Source organism: Lycorma delicatula, chromosome 3 (genome assembly GCF_047948215.1).
Source record: "Lycorma delicatula isolate Av1 chromosome 3, ASM4794821v1, whole genome shotgun sequence".
Taxonomy (NCBI): Eukaryota; Metazoa; Arthropoda; class Insecta; order Hemiptera; family Fulgoridae; genus Lycorma; species Lycorma delicatula.
The window spans coordinates 135,991,106-136,012,837 of record NC_134457.1 but is presented as its reverse complement, the minus strand read 5'-3'; the positions used below and the strand labels follow the sequence as shown (position 1 = coordinate 136,012,837).

The 21,732-nt window shown below is 29.5% G+C and overlaps 1 protein-coding gene across 1 annotated transcript in view; it reads left to right on the top strand.

The window, feature by feature from the left end:
- Window positions 1–20,616, top strand: part of slo (calcium-activated potassium channel slo) — a 537,563-nt gene extending 516,947 nt beyond the window's left edge. Inside the window, exons 25-28 of the mRNA XM_075360629.1 lie at window positions 2,764–2,876; window positions 3,708–3,863; window positions 13,003–13,096; window positions 19,324–20,616. Coding sequence (XP_075216744.1) covers window positions 2,764–2,876; window positions 3,708–3,863; window positions 13,003–13,096; window positions 19,324–19,404 — 444 coding nt within the window. The 3' untranslated portion in view covers window positions 19,405–20,616. The remainder of the gene's footprint in view (window positions 1–2,763; window positions 2,877–3,707; window positions 3,864–13,002; window positions 13,097–19,323) is intronic.
- The last annotated feature ends 1,116 nt before the right edge of the window (window positions 20,617–21,732 follow it).

The following is a 21,732-nucleotide window of genomic DNA, read 5'->3' as shown; positions in this document are numbered from 1 at the left end:
TGTATAAAATTTAAGCAACAGGTTTTAGTAGCAGTAATGTTTTTTAAATCACATAATCACTTGAATATATAATTTTGAGCCAAAATCCGAATGTTGGAATATGTATTAGAAACATAGAGTTTCTAATACATATTCAATAGGTCTGCTGAATATTCTACTTGGTCTAGTAGGGAAAATTTCAAAAGCTAAGTGTTAACTGATAAAGTGATGGTAACAGTATTTTGGGAATATTTTTATTGGAATTATTTGAAAGAACCATGTACAATCAGCAGTAAATGTTGTTGTGGTATGCTAGAAAATAAAGTGAAACTCGCAGTAAGATGGAAATGTTGTAGTTCTATCTCAAAATATGTAATTCTTTTGCATAATAACATCTGCCCCATAACGCTCAAAAACATAGGACGCTATATAGAAAAGTTGGTTTAGGACCAACTTGTAGGTGTTGCTACATCCACCTTACAATCACTATCAGTTTTTCTTTGTTTGGTCCTCTCAAAGCACTTTGTGTGATTTTTACATAGCACTGAGTTTGGCAATCATGAGCAGGTCAAGAATGCAGTAAAAAGTGTGCTCAGTACCAAAGCTTAACAATTTTTTACTAATGAAATAAGAGAGTTCACAGAAAGATAGAACTAGTGCCTAAATTAGCTGAGGAATTATGTTGATAAGTAGGATTAGTTTTATTGCCATGGAATAACTTTCAACTGTCTTCTACAGTTACTTGTCTCTTTAATTATTGAACTATCGTTGTAAAAAGCCCTGTAGCCCTACACAAAAAAAACTAAGTTTGATATCCATCATTTCCAGTGGCTAGTATTTTCCTCCAATCGTTTCATTTATCACACCTTCATTTTTAAAATATTTATAAAAGCATGGCTGAGATCACAACAAAAAATAAATAAAATTAGGTTTGACACTTTTTTTTTGTATTTTTTCACAATTTTTCACTTTTGTATTTAAGGGCAATAAAATAAAAGGACCTTTCTTCAAATACTAGACATTTGAAAATCACCATATTTAGTTATTGAAATTCATGAAGTAATGGTTGTACAGTATTTCATGACTTGGACCATATTTTTTGTTTAAATGTGGTCAGTAAAGCTTATGACAGAAATTATGTAATAAAAATTCTATCAGCATTTGAAGTACCAATGAAATATAACTGTAATCAAAATGTAACCACAAGACAAAACAGAAATTGATGTCATATGCAGAGTGAGATTAGAAAATTTTAAGACTGGATTTGTAATTTTAAAATGGCAGTACTTACAGGCTATTGTGATGGATCCCCTTCAAAGTAATCACTTTCTGACTGAACACAGTGATTCCACTTTTGGAAGCATTCCTGGAAATTTTCTTTCTGAAAGGTGTTAAGAACCTCTCTGTATTTGCCTGTATGTCTTCAGTTAAGTAAAATTGGTTCCCTTTCCGTGAAAATTTCAATTTAGGAAACAGGTAGAAGTCAAATCAGGGGAATAGGGGGTTGTGGAAGCACAGGAAATTGGAATTTAGTCAAAAATTCCACATTTGAGAACACACGATGAGCTGGTGTGTTGTGGTGGTGGAGGGCCCAATTCTTCTCGTCAGAGTGCAGGTCTTTTCTTCCACATGTTTTCGTGCATATGCTGAAGGACACTTTTATAGTGTTCCTGGTTAACTGTTTGTTCATTTGGGGGAAATTCATGATGCATGTTACCTGTAGAGTCAAAGAAAACCACCAACATTACCTTCACATTCAACCAACTTTGTCACGCGTTTTTCGGTTGTGATGAAAACTTGAATCCACTATGATGATAGTGCCTTTGTTTCTGATTCATACTTATAAATCCACGATTTTTAACATGTAATTACCCTATTTAACAAATCTGGATCAACTTTGCCAAACCGATCCCAAAAGACTGTGGTCATCAATTTGCATCCAAATGGCTGTGACTTGACCTTTAATGGTTTTGTTGGTGATTGAGGATGACGCCATTAACTTGACTGCTGTTTTCTCTCTGGAGTGTAATAAGAAATCCATCTTTCATCTCCGGTAACAATTGAATTAAGGAACTCATCACCTTTTTCTGTGTAACGCCTCAAAAATTCCAAAGCCTATCCATTCGGAATTTTTTGTGATGTTCCGTTAAGACTTGCGGCACCGAACACGCACAAACCTTTCTGAAGCCTAAATGGTCATGAACAATGCGACCAATAACTGTTCTTAAAACATCAGGAAAAAGAAGGGCCAGATCGGAAATCGTTGAGCGATGATCTTTTCTGATTTCATCATCGCCGAGTTTCACCAAGTCTTCGGTGATTATCGATGGCCTCTCCAAACGTTCTTCATCATACACATTAATTCTGTTATTTTTAAATCTTTCTTTCATTCATTATATTGTCACCGCACACAGCAACCAACTGCCTGTGAATTTTAGCCGGCCTAATGTTTTGATGGTTTAAAAAAACGTATAACTCTACGTATTTCACAGTCAGCGATAACATCGATTTTCCTATTCACTTTATAACGTAATAACTCGCACGTAATAAAAGTTCAACACGACAACTTACAGACAATAATGCAGTGTGTACCTTACTAGCGTGGCCATGAACGACACAGGTTCGGCAGCCTTAACGAGAGAATTTTCCCAGTGGTTGTACTTTAGAGATATCCCTCGCATTTATTATATACTGAAAACTGTTACTGAGTTGAGTAAAGATTAAAAGATTTTTCATAAAATTATTGCTTATATTACAATTATCTATGTTTGAATTCTGTTACAGACTTATTTCAATCAGAATGCTCTTACATTGATCAGATCATTAATAACAGGTGGTGCTACACCTGAACTTGAATTAATTTTAGCTGAAGGTGCTGGCCTCCGTGGTGGTTACAGGTATCTAAGTAGTTTTTAGTTTTTTTTTTAAATTTTAATTGGATGACTATATGCTATTATTATCAAATTGGCAGCATGGTATTATTTGCCTGAAAAAAAAATTCCATTCATTGTTATTTAACCTTAGTGATCCATATAAAGTGATCTGTCTACATGATTATCCTTTCAATCACTGATTTTTATCTTTACTTTCCAAGATATAAACCAGAACCTTTCCCTTTTACTTTCCAAGATATTAACCTGAGATATTTTGGCAAGCATAGAACCTTTTGATATAAAGGATGAATTTTTTCTTATGGTTTTTATTCAGCTGTCTAGTTCAAATAATTAATCACTGATTGCTTCATGACTTCATCATCTTCCAACAATATTTATTTTTCTGAAATGTAAAAATATTTTTTGAATGTAATCGTATAATTAACTTTTTAATACATAATTCTCATTTTTAATACATATTCTCAGGTTATTTATTTTTAAATCGACTTTTTTCAGCCTATATTTTAAAGATGTAAATGTGAAAAATTATCTAAAATAAAGATACAAAAAAAAAACTAATATTCCTGTAATAATAGGTTTTAAATAATGATCACTTGTAGAAGAGATGCAGATCTCATAAAGTAGAAAGATACTTAGGTTAGAAGATTTAACAATAACTGGCGATACTAAAGGGTTAATTTTGCAGTATATAGTTTGATATTTTATCAAAAAAGTTAAATTACTTTTTATATTAGAATAGCCAAGATTTTTCTATAAAAAAAGTAATCAAACAAATTTTTTGTTAGGTTAATTTTTTATATAGTTTAGCTTATCATATTTTCTTTAATATTACAGCACATCAGACAGTTTGTCCAACAGAGATCGATGTAGGGTTGGGCAAATTTCTTTATATGATGGACCATTAGCACAGTTTGGTGAAGCTGGAAAATATGGAGATCTTTTTGTATCAGCTCTCAAATCTTATGGGATGCTCTGTATTGGCCTTTACAGGTAATTAAATTCATGTAATAATCTCGTATGAGAACATTATATGTACATATAAACATAATAACATATACATAACAACTTATATATTTATATATAATGTATAACATGTAACATAACATATAAACATATATACATTATGTGTACATATGAACATTATATATATAACTGTTGTAAAAATGATTGTGTGGTTCACGCATTTGTAAAAAATTTTAAATAGAATAAATTTGGCTGTATAGCAGTCTTTACTTGTTTAAAAATTGTTAAAGAAAGACATTAGTTGAAATTACATGTAGTAGACTGTAAATTACTAAAATTAGTAAATACATAAATATTAAAATTACTAAATTAGTAAGTACATGCAGTAGAAAACAATGTATAACATCTCATGTTATAGAATGAAATAAAATGAAAATGATTGAGAAAGAGAAAGAGAGAGAGTACATAAAGCAAATAGACCATTATAAATTGTACCATATTTTAATTTAGTACGTATTAATTGTAATATATTGCAATAAATAGTGCATAATTGGTATGTAGCCTGTGTACAAGAGTTTATTTATCCTTCTAGTTTAATTTTTTTACTCGTTTGATTTCTATTATGTTTTAAATAAATTATCTAACTGAACATTTTGGCCAAACATTTCACTTTGTGAATTAGCAACTGAATGCTGATGGAAGCACATCAGCAACAGCAAAACATGTAGAGTTTACAAAAAAAAAAGTTTGTTAACTTGCATATTTCCATGATGTTACCTGTTAACATTGCTATAGTTGCATTCTCATAGATATGCATATTGTGGTCAAGAACTATAAACATTTTTAAAGATGACACAAAATTAAGAATTTTTGAAAATATAGGTTTAATTTTGGTTTTTTTGAGATTGAAAAAATGTCTAAACTCAAAGAGATTCAGTACAAACAAAACAGTAAAACTCCTAAATTTGTATTTTTTTATGTTAAGTATTAGTTTCTGGTGAATCTTTAGTATTGTCCTTACAAATTACAACTGTACAATAATAATGTTAGTTGAGATCCAAGTAATATTTATGATACTGGTATTTGATTTGCTAATTTTTATTTTAAGTTGATGGTTCAGTATTGTTTTTCTTTGTTCTCATTGTTATATTTTACATATCTAACTATTTAGACTAGTGTTGTGTAATTACTTACATATTCATTCATCTGTTTATAGGTATACATAGAATACACAATGTGTGTCTATTTAATTAACAAGAATGGTACAATAACTTTATTTATATGCACTACAATTACAATGCTTATATTGAAGTCCCCATTTGAACTGTTACAGTCTTGTTTCCCACTGGTTAAGCGTATGGAATCCTAGTAAAGGCAGTTACTTTTATACGGATTTGAATACTAGGTCATGGATACCGGGGTTCTTTGGTAGTTAGGTTTCAATTAACCACACATCTCAGGAATAATCAACCTGAGTGTAAGCAAGACTGCACTTCATTTTCATTCATACATATCATCCTCACTCATCCTCTGAAGTAATACGGTGGTTCTGGAGGCTAAACAAAAAAAGCGAGGGTTAAGCCTGTGGACCAGATCAACTTGCCTTAGCTGCTGTAACACAATGTTTTTTACTTCCTTGTATGAAGTAAAGGAAGATTTGTGGTCGTGAAAAATTTCAGATTTCAGATTTCAATGGAAATATCTATTTTAACCATCCCTGAATTCATTTTGACTAGTTTTGGCATGACGTCTGTATGTATATGTGTATATATGTACATATGTATCTAACATAACTCAAAAATGATTAGCCGTAGGATTTTGAAATTTTGGACTTAGGACTGTTGTATCATCTAGTTCTGCACATACACTTTTGATTGCAATTGACTGAACCAGTAACGTTCAAAAAAGCCCAAAATCCCCAAAAATTTGGATTTTGGACTTTTTCTTAACTGCAGTAATAGCCCTCATTGAGAGCTTTTCAACGATATATCATAGGTGGTACTTATTTTCATTGGTTCTAGAGCTATAGCCAAATAAAATTTTAATTAATGAATTATTTGGATCTTACAAGGGAAGGCACATCGGTTCAAATCAGATTAATCTCCTTTTTCTTAATTTATTTTTTTAACTTTTTTTTTAATTTAAATGCATTGATTTATTAATAATTATTAACCTGTGATTATAAAAGAAATTACAATAAATAAAAAAATGAATGGACTTTACTCTATCCTAATATTTCATGTAAGATTGTTGGATTAATAATTGTTTAAATATCTGATGTTAATAAAAACTAATATTTCAGCAATTATGTAACTGTCCACTTTATTAAAGAATTGGAGGATTGTATTTGACTTTCAAATGAAATAAGTTTAAATGAAGTGCAGCAAAAAATGAGTATATGAAATTTAATAGGTGTACAAGGAAGTCATGTAGTGTCCACATCAAATTTTTTATCTTCACTGCATCAACTGCTTTAAAACGTGCTCTTTTAAGTACAAATTTCACTCTATAAAAAAAAAAGTCACATTATGCCAAATCTGGCAAATATGGAGGATGTTCCAATGTAGTAATGTGTTTGTTGGTAAAAAAACTGTCTGAAAGAAAATTATAAAAAATTTATCAGAATATTTAAATTATTTGGTTTAAAAACGGCATATATAATGAATAATAAAATAATAAAACATATAAATAAGATAGATTCATCTAAAATAATAAAGACCAGAAATAAAATTGATTTAGATGGAGAAGATGAATATAGTTTAAAATGTGCCGATTATAAATTAAAATACATTGGTAAGACAAATCGATCTTTTTCATTTAGAATACGAGAACATATCAATGGTATAAAAAAAGGTCAAATAGAAAGGTCTAGTTTTGCTAAAAAACATCAATAATAACCATAATTATAATTCGGAAAATTTTATTGAAATTCTTGATTTTTCAAATAATAAACAAGGTACTAATAACTTAGAAAAATACCATATATATCTTAATAATAGTAAATTAATGAATGAACAAACAAGATTTGACAGTGTTATATTATATAGGCAAGTTCTGAACTATAACTATAGAGTGGGTTGACCACACCATTTGCTTTCAATTTTACCATAATGGTGGAAACTTTTATTGTGACTGGATGCTAAGTTGACATAATTTTTTAAAACATGACGACCACTGTTGTACATTTTTACATTTTACATAATGAGTTATGTATGATGAATGAGTTGTAGTTTTTTTTTATTTTAAGAATAATATAAAAGTTTTTTTAGTTCCTGAAGATTGATTTAGTATTCAAAAGTACTTGAACACATATAAAAAAGTTGTTGGTAAGTGGTTTTTATAAATTATTATTGTATAATCATACCAATGGGCCATGTTTGATAAAATTACTGAAAGAAAGAGCTGAGTGAGCAAATGCAATTATCCTGATGAAGAATAAAATCATTTTTCCACAGTTATTTTTCTTATTCTTTATTTCTGCTTTGTCAAAAATTTCTTATAATAATGCTGGCTGACTGATGTGACTTCTTTAACCAATCAAAATTACACCCTTGTCATCAAAAAATACAATGAGCATGGCTTTGGATTTGAACTTTTTGACAGGCTTTTTTCATTCTTAGTAATGATGATGTTTTATGACAAATTGTCTGTCTTTTTATCTCAGGATCATACTGGAAGATTCAGTTTTCCTACAAGTAATTATTATTTTTTGAAATGTATTGGAATTGGGGTCAGATTGCAGTTCAATCTGTTCAATCATTGGGGACAGTGTAAATATTTCCTTGCATTGTAATTTTTGTTTTGGTATGAGAACGTGAAAACCATTTTGGCACAAATGTTTTTCATATTGAGATCCTCACGTAAATTTTTCCATGCAGTGTCTTTGCTTATCACTCAAAGCTCAGCTATTATTTGGACTCTCAATATTTTTGATGTTTTCAAACAATGTGGTAAATTTTTCTACATTCTCTTCAGTTCTTGAAATGGAAGGTCATCTGGGCCACTTTTCATCTTCCACATTCTGACATCCTTCACTGAATCTTTTGTACCACTCAAATACACATACCTGTACATTTCCATAAGCACATCCTGTAAATTTCAATAAGCATTTGAAACATACATACAGCATTTTCAATAAACATTGTGTTTTGTTCTCTTAAAAACAGAATTGTATTTTGTTAAAGTTTCCAAAAAATTTTAATTGACATGTTGGTCAGCCTTTAGACTAAGCAAAATAATGACTCACAATCGAAATGAACAAGAATATTGATGTTTGTTATGCAGGTTCAGATATGTTAAAATTCTGTCAAAGAGCTCAGAGTCATTTCTCAGTGCATTCTCTGAGATAGAAAAAATCTTGTTATTTAATAGACATACCTCATATTCAAATATGGGTGTTAATTTGAATTAGTCGTGTAGAAAGAAACTTATAACAGTAAGACAAATTGTACTTATTAATCATGTGTAAACAATGCATTATTAGTTAAACTGTAGTTTGGCTCCCAAATGAAAATACCTGAATTGGAGCTGTATTAATAAAAAAAGAAAATCACTTTATAAATCTTTTTTATAAGATAGTGTGATTAAAAATATAACTTATTTCTGGTTAGAAAAAGAATTAACATGCAGATTTATGTATGGGCTTAAAAAATCTTGTTCATGTGATCTCCATCAAATTTGAAGTACAAAATCTATCCTTTTTTATGGTATTTTATTTTAAGTTATTTAACAAGAAACATATTCTTGTATGTATCAAGCTGAATAGGTTTTGTCACAGAAACGTTAGTTTTATGAAAAAAAAATTATTATATGTTGTCATCCACAAAATTATAAAAAAAATTAAAACTTTTTGTATCAATCCTAAAGTTGTTTGTCTTTAAAGTAAACTCCAAAATATCATAATTATGACATTAAAACCCTTTTTACAAAAGGCATTTACAAGCAACTATAGTACTTGTACTGTGACAATTGTAATAATTGTAGTATTTATATTTAAAAGCAATTCTTTATGATTTTGTTGGTGGGTAGGGTCTCCCCACCACATAAGTGTCGTGAGAAGTGCTGGTGGGTACATGAGTGCTAATGCTTTTGTAGTACATTTGGCAGTTGAATGAACATTTTTAAATGGATTTTCTCTTTATTAATTTCCCTCTTTCTTTCAAACACCATTTCAAATTTTTAAGTAGCTAAATATCTTAAAACTGCTTATAACTGAAAAATAGTTTTGATATTCCCCTTCAGGATGAAGATATTAATTTTAATTTAAAAGAAGAATGATTTCATATTATTCAATTTCTGGGTTGCTATTCTCTGAAACTTGGAAACAGGTTATTTTTTAAATTTTATATCTTAAAAATAAATAAAAAAAGAAAATAATGTGTTTCTTAAGAAGTTCATTTTTCTGTTTTTTACTGAGCCAGATTTTAAAAATAGCACTCTTACAGTCACGTAATGGAATTAACATTAACTAGCTACAATTACAGAAATTTATAAATTAGAAAATGCAGTATTTTATGTTCCTAGGAAATATGAAAGTATAGTTATCTGGTTATAGTGCAATTACTCCTTAATTTCCTCCTCTATGAATCATTAGACCTTGCAGTTGGTGAGGGGGCTTGAGTGCTCAGTGATACAGAGTAGCTGGACCGAAGGTGCAACCATATCGGAGAGGTACCTGTTGAGAGCCAGACTAAGGAATGATTCCTGAAAGAGGGCAGCAGCTCTTTCAGTAGTTGAATACCATATCAACATCACTCAGTCCTCTGAGTACTGCGCAGCAAAAAGCAATGGAAAACTACAGCTGCTTTTTTTTCCAAGAAAATGTGGCTCTCTGCATTTTCATATAGCAATGATGGAGGCGCCTTCCTTGGTAAAATATTCCGGAGGTAAACTAGTCCCCCGTTTGGATCTCCGGGTGGGGACTACTAAGAAAGGGGTCACCAGAAAATAAAAAAATAACATTCTATGAGTCGGAGTGTGGAATGTTAGAAGTTTAAAAAAGGTTGGTAGGCTAGAAAATTGAAAAAGGGAAATGGATAGGATAAATGTAGATGTAGTAGGAATTAGTGAGGTTCGGTGGGAAGAGGAAGGCGACTTTTGGTCAGGTGATTTTAGAATAATTAACTCAGCTTCAAATAATGGGAAGGCAGGAGTAGGTTTCATAATGAACAAGAAGATAGGGAAGAGAGTAGAGTATTTCAAAACGCATAGCGATAGAATCATGGTAATAAGGATAAAATCAAAACCTAAACCGACAACGATTGTTAACGTCTATATGTCTACAAGCTCCCATGATCATGATGAGTTAGAGTGTGTATACGAAGAGATTTTTGAACCAATTAAACACATAAAAGGAAAATTTAATAATAGTTGGAGATTGGAATGCAAGCATTGGAAAAGGTAAAGAAGGAAATATAGTGGGTGAATATATGGGCTGGGCAAAAGGAATGAAAGAGGGGACAGACTTATAGAGTTTTGCTCAAAGTGTAATTTAGTAATTGCCAACACCCAATTTAAAAATCATAATAGAAGAATATACACTTAAAAAAGGCCAGGCGATATTGCAAGGTATCAGATAGATTATATCATGGTTAAGCAAAGATTTAGAAATCAACTTGTTGACTGCATAACTTACCCTGGAGCAGACATTAATAGCGACCATAATTTGGTGATAATGAAATGTAGATTGGGGTTTAAAAACCTGAAGAAAAGATGACAGATGAATCGGTGGAATTTAGAGAAGCTTGAGGAAGAGGAGGTAAAGAAGATTTTTGAGGAGGACATCGCAAGAGGTCTGAGTAAAAAAGATAAGGTAGAAAATATAGAAGAAGAATGGGAGAATGTTAAAAAGGAAATTCTTAAATCAGCAGAAGCGAACTTAGGCGGAACAAAGAGAACTGGTAGAAAACCTTGGATTTCAGACGATATATTGCAGCTGATGGATGAACATAGAAAATATAAGAATGCTAGTGATGAAGAAAGTAAAAGGAACCATCGACAATTAAGAAATGCTATAAACAGGAAGTGCAAACTAGCGAAAGAAGAGTGGATTAAAGAAAAGTGTTCAGAAGTGGAAAGAGAAATGAACATTGGTAAAATAGACGGAGCATACAGGAAAGTTAAGGAAAATTTTGGGGTACATAAATTAAAATAATGTGTTAAACAAAGATGGTACACCAATATATAGTACGAAAGGTAAAGTCGATAGATGGGTGGAATATATTGAAGAGTTATACGGAGGAAATGAATTAGAAAATGGTGTTATAGAGGAAGAAGAGGAAGTTGAGGAGGAAGAAATGGGAGAAACAATACTGAGATCTGAATTTAAGAGAGCATTAAAAGATTTAAATGGCAGAAAGGCTCCTGGAATAGATGGAATACCTGTAAAATTATTGCGCAGTGCAGGTGAGGAAGCAATTGATAGATTATACAAACTGGTGTGTAATATTTATGAGAAAGGGGAAGTCCCATCAGACTTCAAAAAAAGTGTCATGATACCAAAGAAAGCAGGGGCAGATAAATGTGAAGAATACAGAACAATTAGTTTAACTAGTCATGCATCAAAAATCTTAACTAGAATTCTATACAGAAGAATTGAGAGGAGAGTGGAAGAAGTGTTAGGAGAAGACCAATTTGGTTTCAGGAAAAGTATAGGGACAAGGGAAGCAATTTTAGCCTTCAGAATAATAGTAGAAGGAAGATTAAAGAAAAACAAACGAACATACTTGGCATTTATAGACCTAGAAAAGGCATTCGATAACGTAGACTGGAATAAAATGTTCAGCATTTAAAAAAAATTAGGGTTCAAATACATAGATAGAAGAACAATTGCTAACATGTACAGGAACCAAACAGCAACAGTAACAATTAAAGAACATAAGAAAGAAGCCGTAATAAGAAAGGGAGTCTGACAAGGATGTTCCCTATCCCTGTTACTTTTTAATCTTTACATGGAACTAGCAGTTAATGATGTTAAGAACAATTTAGATTCGGAGTAACATTACAAGGTGAAAAGATAAAGATGCTACGATTTGCTGATGATATAGTAATTCTAGCCGAGAGTAAAAAGGATTTTGAAGAAACAATGAATGGCATAGATGAAGTCCTACGTAAGAACTATCGCATGAAAATAACCAAAACAAAAGAAAAGTAATGAAATGTATTAGAAATAACAAAGATGGACCACTGAATGTGAAAATAGGAGGAGAAAAGATTATGGCAGTAGAAGAAATTTGTTATTTGGGAAGTAGAATTACTAAAGATGGACGAAGCAGGACCGATATAAAATGCCGAATAGCACAAGCGAAACGAGCCTTCAGTCAGAAATATAATTTGTTTATATCAAAAATTAATTTAAATGTCAGGAAAAAATTTTTAAAAGTATATGTTTGGAGTGAAGCTTGGACAATCGGAGTATCTGAGAAGAAAAGATTAGAAGCTTTTGAAATGTGGTGCTATAGGAGAATGTTAAAAATCAGATGGGTGGATAAAGTGACAAATGAAGAGGTATTGCGGCAAATAGATGAAGAAAGAAGCATTGGAAAAATATAGTTAAAAGAAGAGACAGACTTATAGGCCACATACTAAGGCATCCTGGAATAGTCGCTTTAATATTGGAAGGACAGGTAGAAGGGAAAAATTGTGTAGGCAGGCCACGTTTGGAATATGTAATACAAATTGTTAGTGATGTAGGATGTAGGGGGTATACTGAAATGAAACGACTAGCACTAGATAGGGAATCTTGAAGAGCTGCATCAAACCAGCCAAATGACTGAAGACAAAAAAAAAAGTGCAATTACAGTTCTCCTGTTTTTATCTTTAATAAAAAATAATTATACCGCATTATTTATATTATGCTTTAAGAAGAAAGTTTTAAAATTGTACTTTACATTTAATCATTTTGTATAATTTTATGTTTGTACACAAAATTTTATAGTCATTTGAAGTGGAATTCAGAAAATGTCCAACAAAAAGGAATCAGAAACAAACATAACAATAAGAAGGATTATCACTGAATAGAGTACCAACTTGAGTTGGGTTTTGCAATACTTTAGCATTGTTTTGAAACTTATGAACTTATATGTTTGTTGTAAAATTTGTCACTGTTATTGATAAAAAAAAAATAAAAAATTGATAATTTTAATTTTGTATGTTCACTGGTTTTTAGGTTTCGAGATACAAGTTCCTCATGTGATGCTTCATCAAAACGATATGTTATTACAAATCCTCCTGATGATTTTTCACTGCTACCTACTGATCAGGTACTTCTTATTATGTAAAATGCTTATAAAGTATAAAACTAGTATTATTTTTGAATCTTATTTATTAAATTAATATGATTTTTCTTTCCTTGTTATAATCATCATAGATTATCTTTATGCACATAACATATTTTTTTCATTATTCTATTATTCTATGCATGACTTTAATCAATTAAGAAAACTTATCAGAGATGATATTAGCTGGCTTTTTTTGCAGATTATTTCTTTAAAACTGAATTATTAGTTTTTTCCTCAATTATGAATTACAGAGAAAGTGTTGTGACTATGTAAAAAAAATAATATTTCAAAATGACTATTGTCATAGTTTAAAGAACTTAAAAGGAATTTGTAAATTTTGTTTAGTATAAAAAATTTGCTTGAAAGTTTTTACTTTCAATAAAAAATGTAGGTCTTATTTTTTTTTAAATAATTAAAATATTTGTTTAAAATAAAACGGAGAACTTGGTTTTTAGTTACCTAGTATTTTATTCACCATTTGCCAATAATAAATTCCTTCAGTAACTACAATAATTAAAAATTTAAATAATGAACACCTTAAAACCCTTCCCCATTACAATCCTTTTCCTTCTTTTTAAATTGGGGTTTGGGTAAACTTAAAGTAACACCTCTTGTAATGATAAACTAAATTAAACTTTTTTTTTATATTTTTGATGGGATCTAAAAAAAATCTACTAAAAGAATAACGCTTTAAGTGCACTAAATAATTCATTGCAGCTTCTTTGTAACTGTGAAAAGTAACTATTAGAGTGCAGTATTCTACAATATATTTTATCAAAAATGTTTTTTTAAAATAATAAGCTGTGTGATTTTTTTTTAACTTAGTAGGCTCATAATAATAAGCATGCTATGTAGAAGTATGCATATATGCATGACTATGGAAGATGTGTTTGTTTCAATTTAAACACTGTTTCCAATTGGAGGCTAAACCAGTAGACCAATTCTATTTAGGTATTTTATCTGCCGTGAAGAGGCCCTTCCTCTTTACTCAAGAATAACTCTTTTGGAAGAGAAATTTTTGCATTATTCAGTGTTAAACATAAAAAAGGCTTCTTAAAGCCCTTTTTCAAGAAAAAAAATTATGTTTATTAATTTCCTACACTGAATTTGTTTTAAAAATGATTCATTTTTCTATTTAATAATTAATGTATGAAACATTTGGATTATTATTTTCAATAAAATTTGGTCTTTTTCAGTAGCTGTAACAAGAAAAATAACAAAAAATAACTTGAAAAATACTTCTGATACCCATACCATAGAAGATCATTGCGAAATTTTATGAGGATTATAGGGCTATAAGTTTAATATGTTGCAAAAAGCCCATGTTGCAAAAGGATTAACAGAAATAATATTGAACAGGCTAGAGGGAAAGATAAAGATTAGATGATAAGCAGTGTGGCTTTAGAAAAGGAAAGGGAACTAAGGACACAATTGGTTGTTTGAGAATTTTGACGGAGAGAATAATAGATTTAAACAAAGTTTTGTAGATATGTCTCATTGGCTGGGTGAAAGCCTTCGATAGGGTTAAATGGGATAAATGAAAATTTTGAGGGAAATTGGATTGGATTGGAGGGATAGAAGAGTTATTGAGGAATTATATGTAGGACAAAGGGTACAGGTTTGAATAGAAGGAGAAGAAACAGAAGCAATAAAGATGAGAAGAGGAGTTAGACAGACAGGGATGGATGCTGCATGTCACCAATCCTTTTTAAAATTTATGGAGACCATCTAATTTAGGAAGCTTTGGAAGAATTAAAGGATGATGATTATGTGACAGTAGAAGGAAAATAAATAAAGACAATAATGTATGACCTAGTAGTAATGGCTATAACTAAAGAGAAGCTACAACAAATTTTGAATAGAATATGCAAGCTAAAAGAAAAATACAGAATCAGAATAGACACTGATAAATGAAATGTAATGAGAATATCGAGGAAATATGGTGCAACAAAGATTACTATTGAGGAGAAACAATTGGAACAGGTTGGGATTTTTATATCTTGAAAGCGCAATAAAGTTTGATGGAAATTGTGCTGAGGAGATTAGAAGCAAAGTTGCTGCAGATAATGGTAAAATGGCTTTCACCAAGGTTAGAAATCTACTTAAAAAAAAGTATACCTATTGAACTGAGAAAGAGATTTGCAAGATGTTTTGTTTGGATTGTGGTGTTATACGGTGGAGAAACGTGGACAATAAAGAAAGAGAAACTTGATATCTGGAAAGTTTTGAAATGTGGCTAAGGAAGAAAATGCTAAGTATCAGCTAGTGAGAAAGAGTAACTAATGATTAGATCTTGACAAATATAAATGAGAGTAGGAGTATGATTAAGACAATAAAAAGAAGAAAAACTAAATTGGACAGGCCACATCCTAAGACATGACTGCATTCAAAAAGTAATAATTGAAGGAAAGATTGCAGGTGTGAGAGGAAGAGGAAGAAGGATTGATAGGAATGTTGGATGATTTGAAAGGGAGACAAGAATAGTATAATTTAAAAAAAAAAAGCTTTAGACAGACCACCATGGAGAATGATGTTTCTTAATACATATCAAAAGACAGTATTATTAAAGAAGAACATGAATACAAAACATTTTGAATCTGTATTCATAAACTCTTTTTCTTTATCTTTATTAGTAGACCAGTGGGTAGACTACATTCATAATATATTTCTGTTACTTTTGTCTATTATCTTATTTATCGAGTGATAATTTTTCTTTAACATATTCTTCAAAATATGTTAAAGCTACATTAGCTTCTTTATTCTGTTTTCAGAAATTCTTCTGCCAGTGATTTCAGCTATCAGTTCACTTTTTAATTCTTCATCATCCTTAACTAATGTTGTATGAGCCACTGTTTATGATGCAGATAAAGGTGGTAAACAACTTTGTTTTGCAAAGTTGGGCTCTAGTGGGGTTGATCAATGATTTCCCAGTATAAATAAATCTTTTATTCTTATTGGTAAAAAATATTATATTATATAGGGCATGTCAATGTAAGGAAATTTATAAACATAAAAACATAAACTATAAGATAAAAAGTAGATGTGATTAAAGTCCACATTAATTGTTTAAATATAAACATATGAAATAATGTTAAGATAGATTCATTAAATAAAAATATTGCTATAAAATATTTCAGAAGATACTATTGAAAATTATCTTGAGCACATACACATGGAACGGGATGCAGAAAAATCAATTTAAAATAAAACTGTTTGATTAGTATTTTAAAAAATTCATTGACAATAACATTGTTTCTGAAAAAAAAAAAAATTTTTGTATTTTAGATTAATTGATTAAGTGATTTTTTAAAAATTGTTCATTAATTATTAAAATTGGCAATGGAAGACTTTTCTCGTAAGCTCAAATATTTTTTTTTTTGAGTTATATGAAAACAGTTCCATTGTCTGATTTTATACGGCTGGATATTGTTATTTTTTAAGAATAAGCAATTTTTTTTTTTTTTAGCAGATTGCAGAGTCATAATTGTAAAGATAAATTAACATATTTAGTTTCTAAATATTGGTATACACAAGTCATACTTATGGGCACAGATAATGATCAGACAGCCCATTTTTATATCTTAAAAACTCATTATGTCTTTTTGAGAGGATCCCAGTTGATGTCATTGTAGTTAGACAGGGACACATATACACATAATAAGAAATTTAATAATGATGACAAGCTTAGTATTTTATTAACTTGCTTCACACCTTTGATTTTGTTACAAATGAAATAAATTTGGTCATCCCACAAAAACTTGTCATCTAATAAAATATCCAAAAATGTTACCTTATGGGCAACAGAAATACTATCATTATTATTAATGAGAATTCTATCTACATTGATAGCAATGCTATGTCTACCTGAGAAGCACAATGCAACAGTAAAATCACTGCAGATCTTCAACTGTTAAATTTTTGCTGTGGGAGTCCTTAAGCACTTTCCTGAAAAAATACAACATTAAACGACAGCATGCTACATCTTATTTGAACTGATAATCTATTCAGTAGTTTCACCATTTAGTACATAAATTTGCCAGTGAATTTCTGCAGCATAATTGATTTCACAATCATTAACTGATGACAAACAATTACTCAAAATTCACAGTTTGGGGGATTATTTCAGTACTTAAAAACTGACTCCATATAACCATTTAACAATAATTATTAGCATTAACATTCATAATGTACTTCTGTTACTTTTGTGTATTATATTATTTATCCAGCGATAGTTTACCTTAACATATTCTTCATAACCTTTTGTTGTAGCTTCTTTATTCTGTTTTCAAAAATTTTCTTACTGTTGATTTCAACTATCTGTTCACTTTGTAATTTAAGGTCAATAGCCTTTTTCACTATGTGTCCAGTAGCTGGCTATTGATGTAGACTAATATTATATATATATACATACATACATATATACTAGCATACCCAGCAATGCTTTGCTATTGCTAGATTTGAGTATATAGATTAAATGAACACAAATGAAAGTTTGATAAAACATTAAAATGAACATTATGGAACTTCACAAAAGGTACAAAAAACCTTTCCCTGGTTTAACCTTTCCCTTTTATCCTTTCTCCATTTTACCCTTTCTCCTTTCCTTTCCACCTTTCCCTATTTTCATTTTTACCACATACCCTTCTCTAGTAGGGTTACATCTTCTCCATCACCTTGCAAAGGGTGCACATTAGAGCAATTGGACGGTTGTTCTATGCTGAAGTGATGTCACGATTGGGCTTAGCCACAGGGAAGACTACAGCCTCCCTCTAGACATCCGGAAACACTCCTTCCTCCAAGATAATGTTGAACAGGTGTAAAAGGTGCTGAAGACCCTCATTAGAGAGTTCCCATATGAAGACATACAGTATTCCATCAGGTCCAGGGCTAGAAGAAATTAGATATGCAAGTACATCTCGTAATTCACTCAAGGGGAGAGGGGCGTTCAGATCCTGGATGATGCTGTTATTCTGTTGAAGTATGTCCTCTTAACTGAATTCAGGGCTGTTTTTAATCCTCAGAAAATTGTTAACAAGGTTTGAGTTCGAGTTCTGTGAAAACCTATCACCCAGAATATTCACACTGTCTTAAGGGTTATGAATTACGTGACTATTCTCAACCGGATAATGTACTTGATTGATCTTATATGTTCCCTTGATGTTGTTCCACACCTCACTCATAGGAGTGTGTCTATTAAGCGAGGCTAGGAAATTCACCACACTAGATGTTTACTATCTTTATATGTCCTTCTAGCCTCTAGTCAATATCATTACATTTACAAAAAATTACTAATAAAAATTTATAAAAAAATTAATATATAAAACATTTTATAATTTATAAAATAAAATGTGACCATATTTATATAGGAAAAATCACTAGATCTCTAAAACTAGATTCTCTGAACATTTTAAATATTATAAACATGGAAAACTGGGTTTCTCTAATGTTTCTGACCATCTTATTAATAATACACATTCAATATCTGATATTCAAACAAATGTAGAAATACTGGAAATTAAAAAAATATAATATTAATACAAATAATAGGGGTTTAGACATTTTAGAAAGATTCTATATACGTATATAAATATAAAAGTAGATTTAATTTGATCAACCTTCAGAGTGTGAGGATGACACAATTATAAAAGCTGCTGTAGATAGCAGCACTTCTTCAGACATTATTAATGTATAATTAAGTATATTTCGACTCTGTACAGTTATATAACATTGGCTAGTTAGACCACATGCATATTTATATATTTTATTTAAACTATTTATTTTTTAGTTTATTTTTATTTTTAATTTAATTTTAGTAATTGACATCATATTTTTCTATGTGAAATTTTCAACTTTTATAGTTTAATTTTAATTTTAATATGTAATTTGATGTAAATAATTTTTAAAAGAAGTGTAATGTAACTGATGATGCGAGAAATTCACAAAAGCGCTTTGGCATGTATAATGGAATAAGGTAAGTGTCATCCTACTTTATTTATTATTCTGTTCTTAGGTTGATGAAATAAATATAATTTATAATTAGCACAGAGGAATATGATTCTTAAAAGAATTGATTGATATATATATCTTTTTTTTTCTACATATATATATATATATCTTGACATCAAGAATAAATTAGGAAAATTTAAAGTAGTTCTTACTTAAAAAAACTTCTTTTATGTATTGATACATTTTAAGTATTTATGTTTTAGGTATTTGTGCTGATGCAGTTTGATCCTGGATTGGAGTATAAACCAAACAGAACTAATAGAGGGAAGGAGGAGAACTCCTGACTATTGCTATGTAGTGCTCTCACTGATGGACCCTACTCATATATCTAAAACAACTCGCTGCTTATTTTAGCCAATCGCAATTACAAACTGTTACAATTTCTTTTTCACCTAAATTATTCTGCTATTTGTTTAAACTTATGTAAGGATTGTTTTATAGTTCTTACTTTTGGTTTTTTTTTAATTTTATTAAAAACAAAAAAAAGTAAAAATATGTGCATGAAGTGGAATTTATATTTTTAGCATGAATTTTTGAGGATAAATGTTGAGTAATGGGTTATAATTATTTTCATTTATGTGTTGTCACTGTAAAAAAAAAGTCTTAACCAAAATAATAATTTATTATTTTGTGTTTTGTTATTAAGAACTGGTAGTATATTGTAAATGTTTTGCTGTTATTTATACTGGCAACAGAACTTATTTTTAATTTCTTTCTTATATAAATTTGTTTACCTTAAGTAGGAAAAAACCTATGTAATGTAGTAGTATTAGCTTTGGTTTCATTATATTATATTAATTACCTTTGTTAGTAGTAAAATTTATTTGTGCTGAGTGAAAACTTGTGTTTGGTGAAGGTTAAGGTAGTATAAATTGCATAAAGGACTTATAAGTGAAGGATGCATGAGATACAAAATTAAATTGTTTAATTTACTATACTCTCTTAATCTGGGTTTGTTGTAGTATTTCCTATTACATTATTTTTTTTTTTAATGTAGATGATCACATTGATTTTTAGTTGGTAATAATATATATTTTTTGTGTATTTGTAACTGTTTAATACTTTAGTAGCGATTGGACTTAATATTTTTTGTAGGGCTAAGGATATTTACTGTGAGATCACTACTGATTGATTAAGTGCATTATAATTATTAAGACATTTAAAATTTCATTGAATCAAATTTGTAAAAGTGAGAATTAGTTTAAAATGTGAATAATTAAATACATTGTTGTGTGATAAAGTGATTATACATTTATATACATTAATGTATATTTAAAATTAAAAAAAAAATTGCATTGTTACAAAATGTTTATAGACTATAAAAATTCATTGTGTATATTACAGATACTTTTATAATGTTTAAAACATTATATTTATGTGGATAAATGAAAAGTGTATGTTTATGAACAATGTACTGTGGCAGACATTCATTTAATATTATTAAAACTAAAATAATTAATAATAATATTGATTATGAACTGATTTGTTATTGGACAGTTTATTGTTATGTACATAAATGATGGTTGAATTTAAGAATTATTATTTATAAATTACTATTATAATTAAATAATTATTTATTAAGGCCTAAATGCTAAATAGTGTGTATGTTTAGAGGTCTTTGCCTTTAAAAACAATCATTATAAATGCTATTATTACAGTTACTCAAGTAATGTTGATTTATTTTTAATTTAAAAATTATTATGAAATAATTGCCTTTGTAGTGTATTATATTTCATGCATTATTGAATAAAAGGAAGAGTTCATTACAGAGTAATTTCGCTTAATAATAATTAATGTAATTATTTGTAATACAAAATATTTAAATACAATATTCAGTTGTCAATAAAAAGAATTACATTCAATAATTTTAATAGTCACATAAGATGAATACAAAGTTTATGTTTAAAGAGATAATTTGTTAATTTAACATAGTGTCATATTTGATTTTAACTAAGATGAATTATATAAACACTTTTTTAACAGAACTCACTCAAGGTAATTAAGCAAAAATTAGATTGTAATTGGACAATATAAGAACTGTGTATGGACATTAATGATATACAAGCCTGAAAAAAAGCAAGGTTGATGTAAAGGGATGTCAAGGAAGTTCACAAAATAATTTACACATAAAAATAAAATAATGTAAAATAGATAAATAAATGCAAAATAGAATAAATACTAGATTTGTCTGGTTTTTATTTGTTTAAGAAGAGAGAATTTTTTTGAGAAAAGTTCTTTTTTATTTCTGAATATAATTTTCTTTCAATTCTTTACACTTATTCCAATGCTCAGATTTTTCAGTCTCATCTTTATAGCATGATTTATTCAAGTCTTTAAAACAGGTAGTTTTTTCAGCAATAATTTAATCAGTTCATTTAATTTTTTCCAACAAGCCACTTTTTCTTGTTTGGAAGTGGATAATATTTCAAAAGTGTTAGGTTTAGTGAGTAGGGGGATATAGAAGAATCTTGTAGCATAATTCAAAAAATTTGCTTATACGATTGCAAAAGAATGAGCAGTGAAGCAGGTGCTTTGTTTAAGTGAAAAAGCATCTTTTTTCTTTTTTTTCTTCTGGATAAATCAGTAAAGATATATAATATTGTCCAGTTATT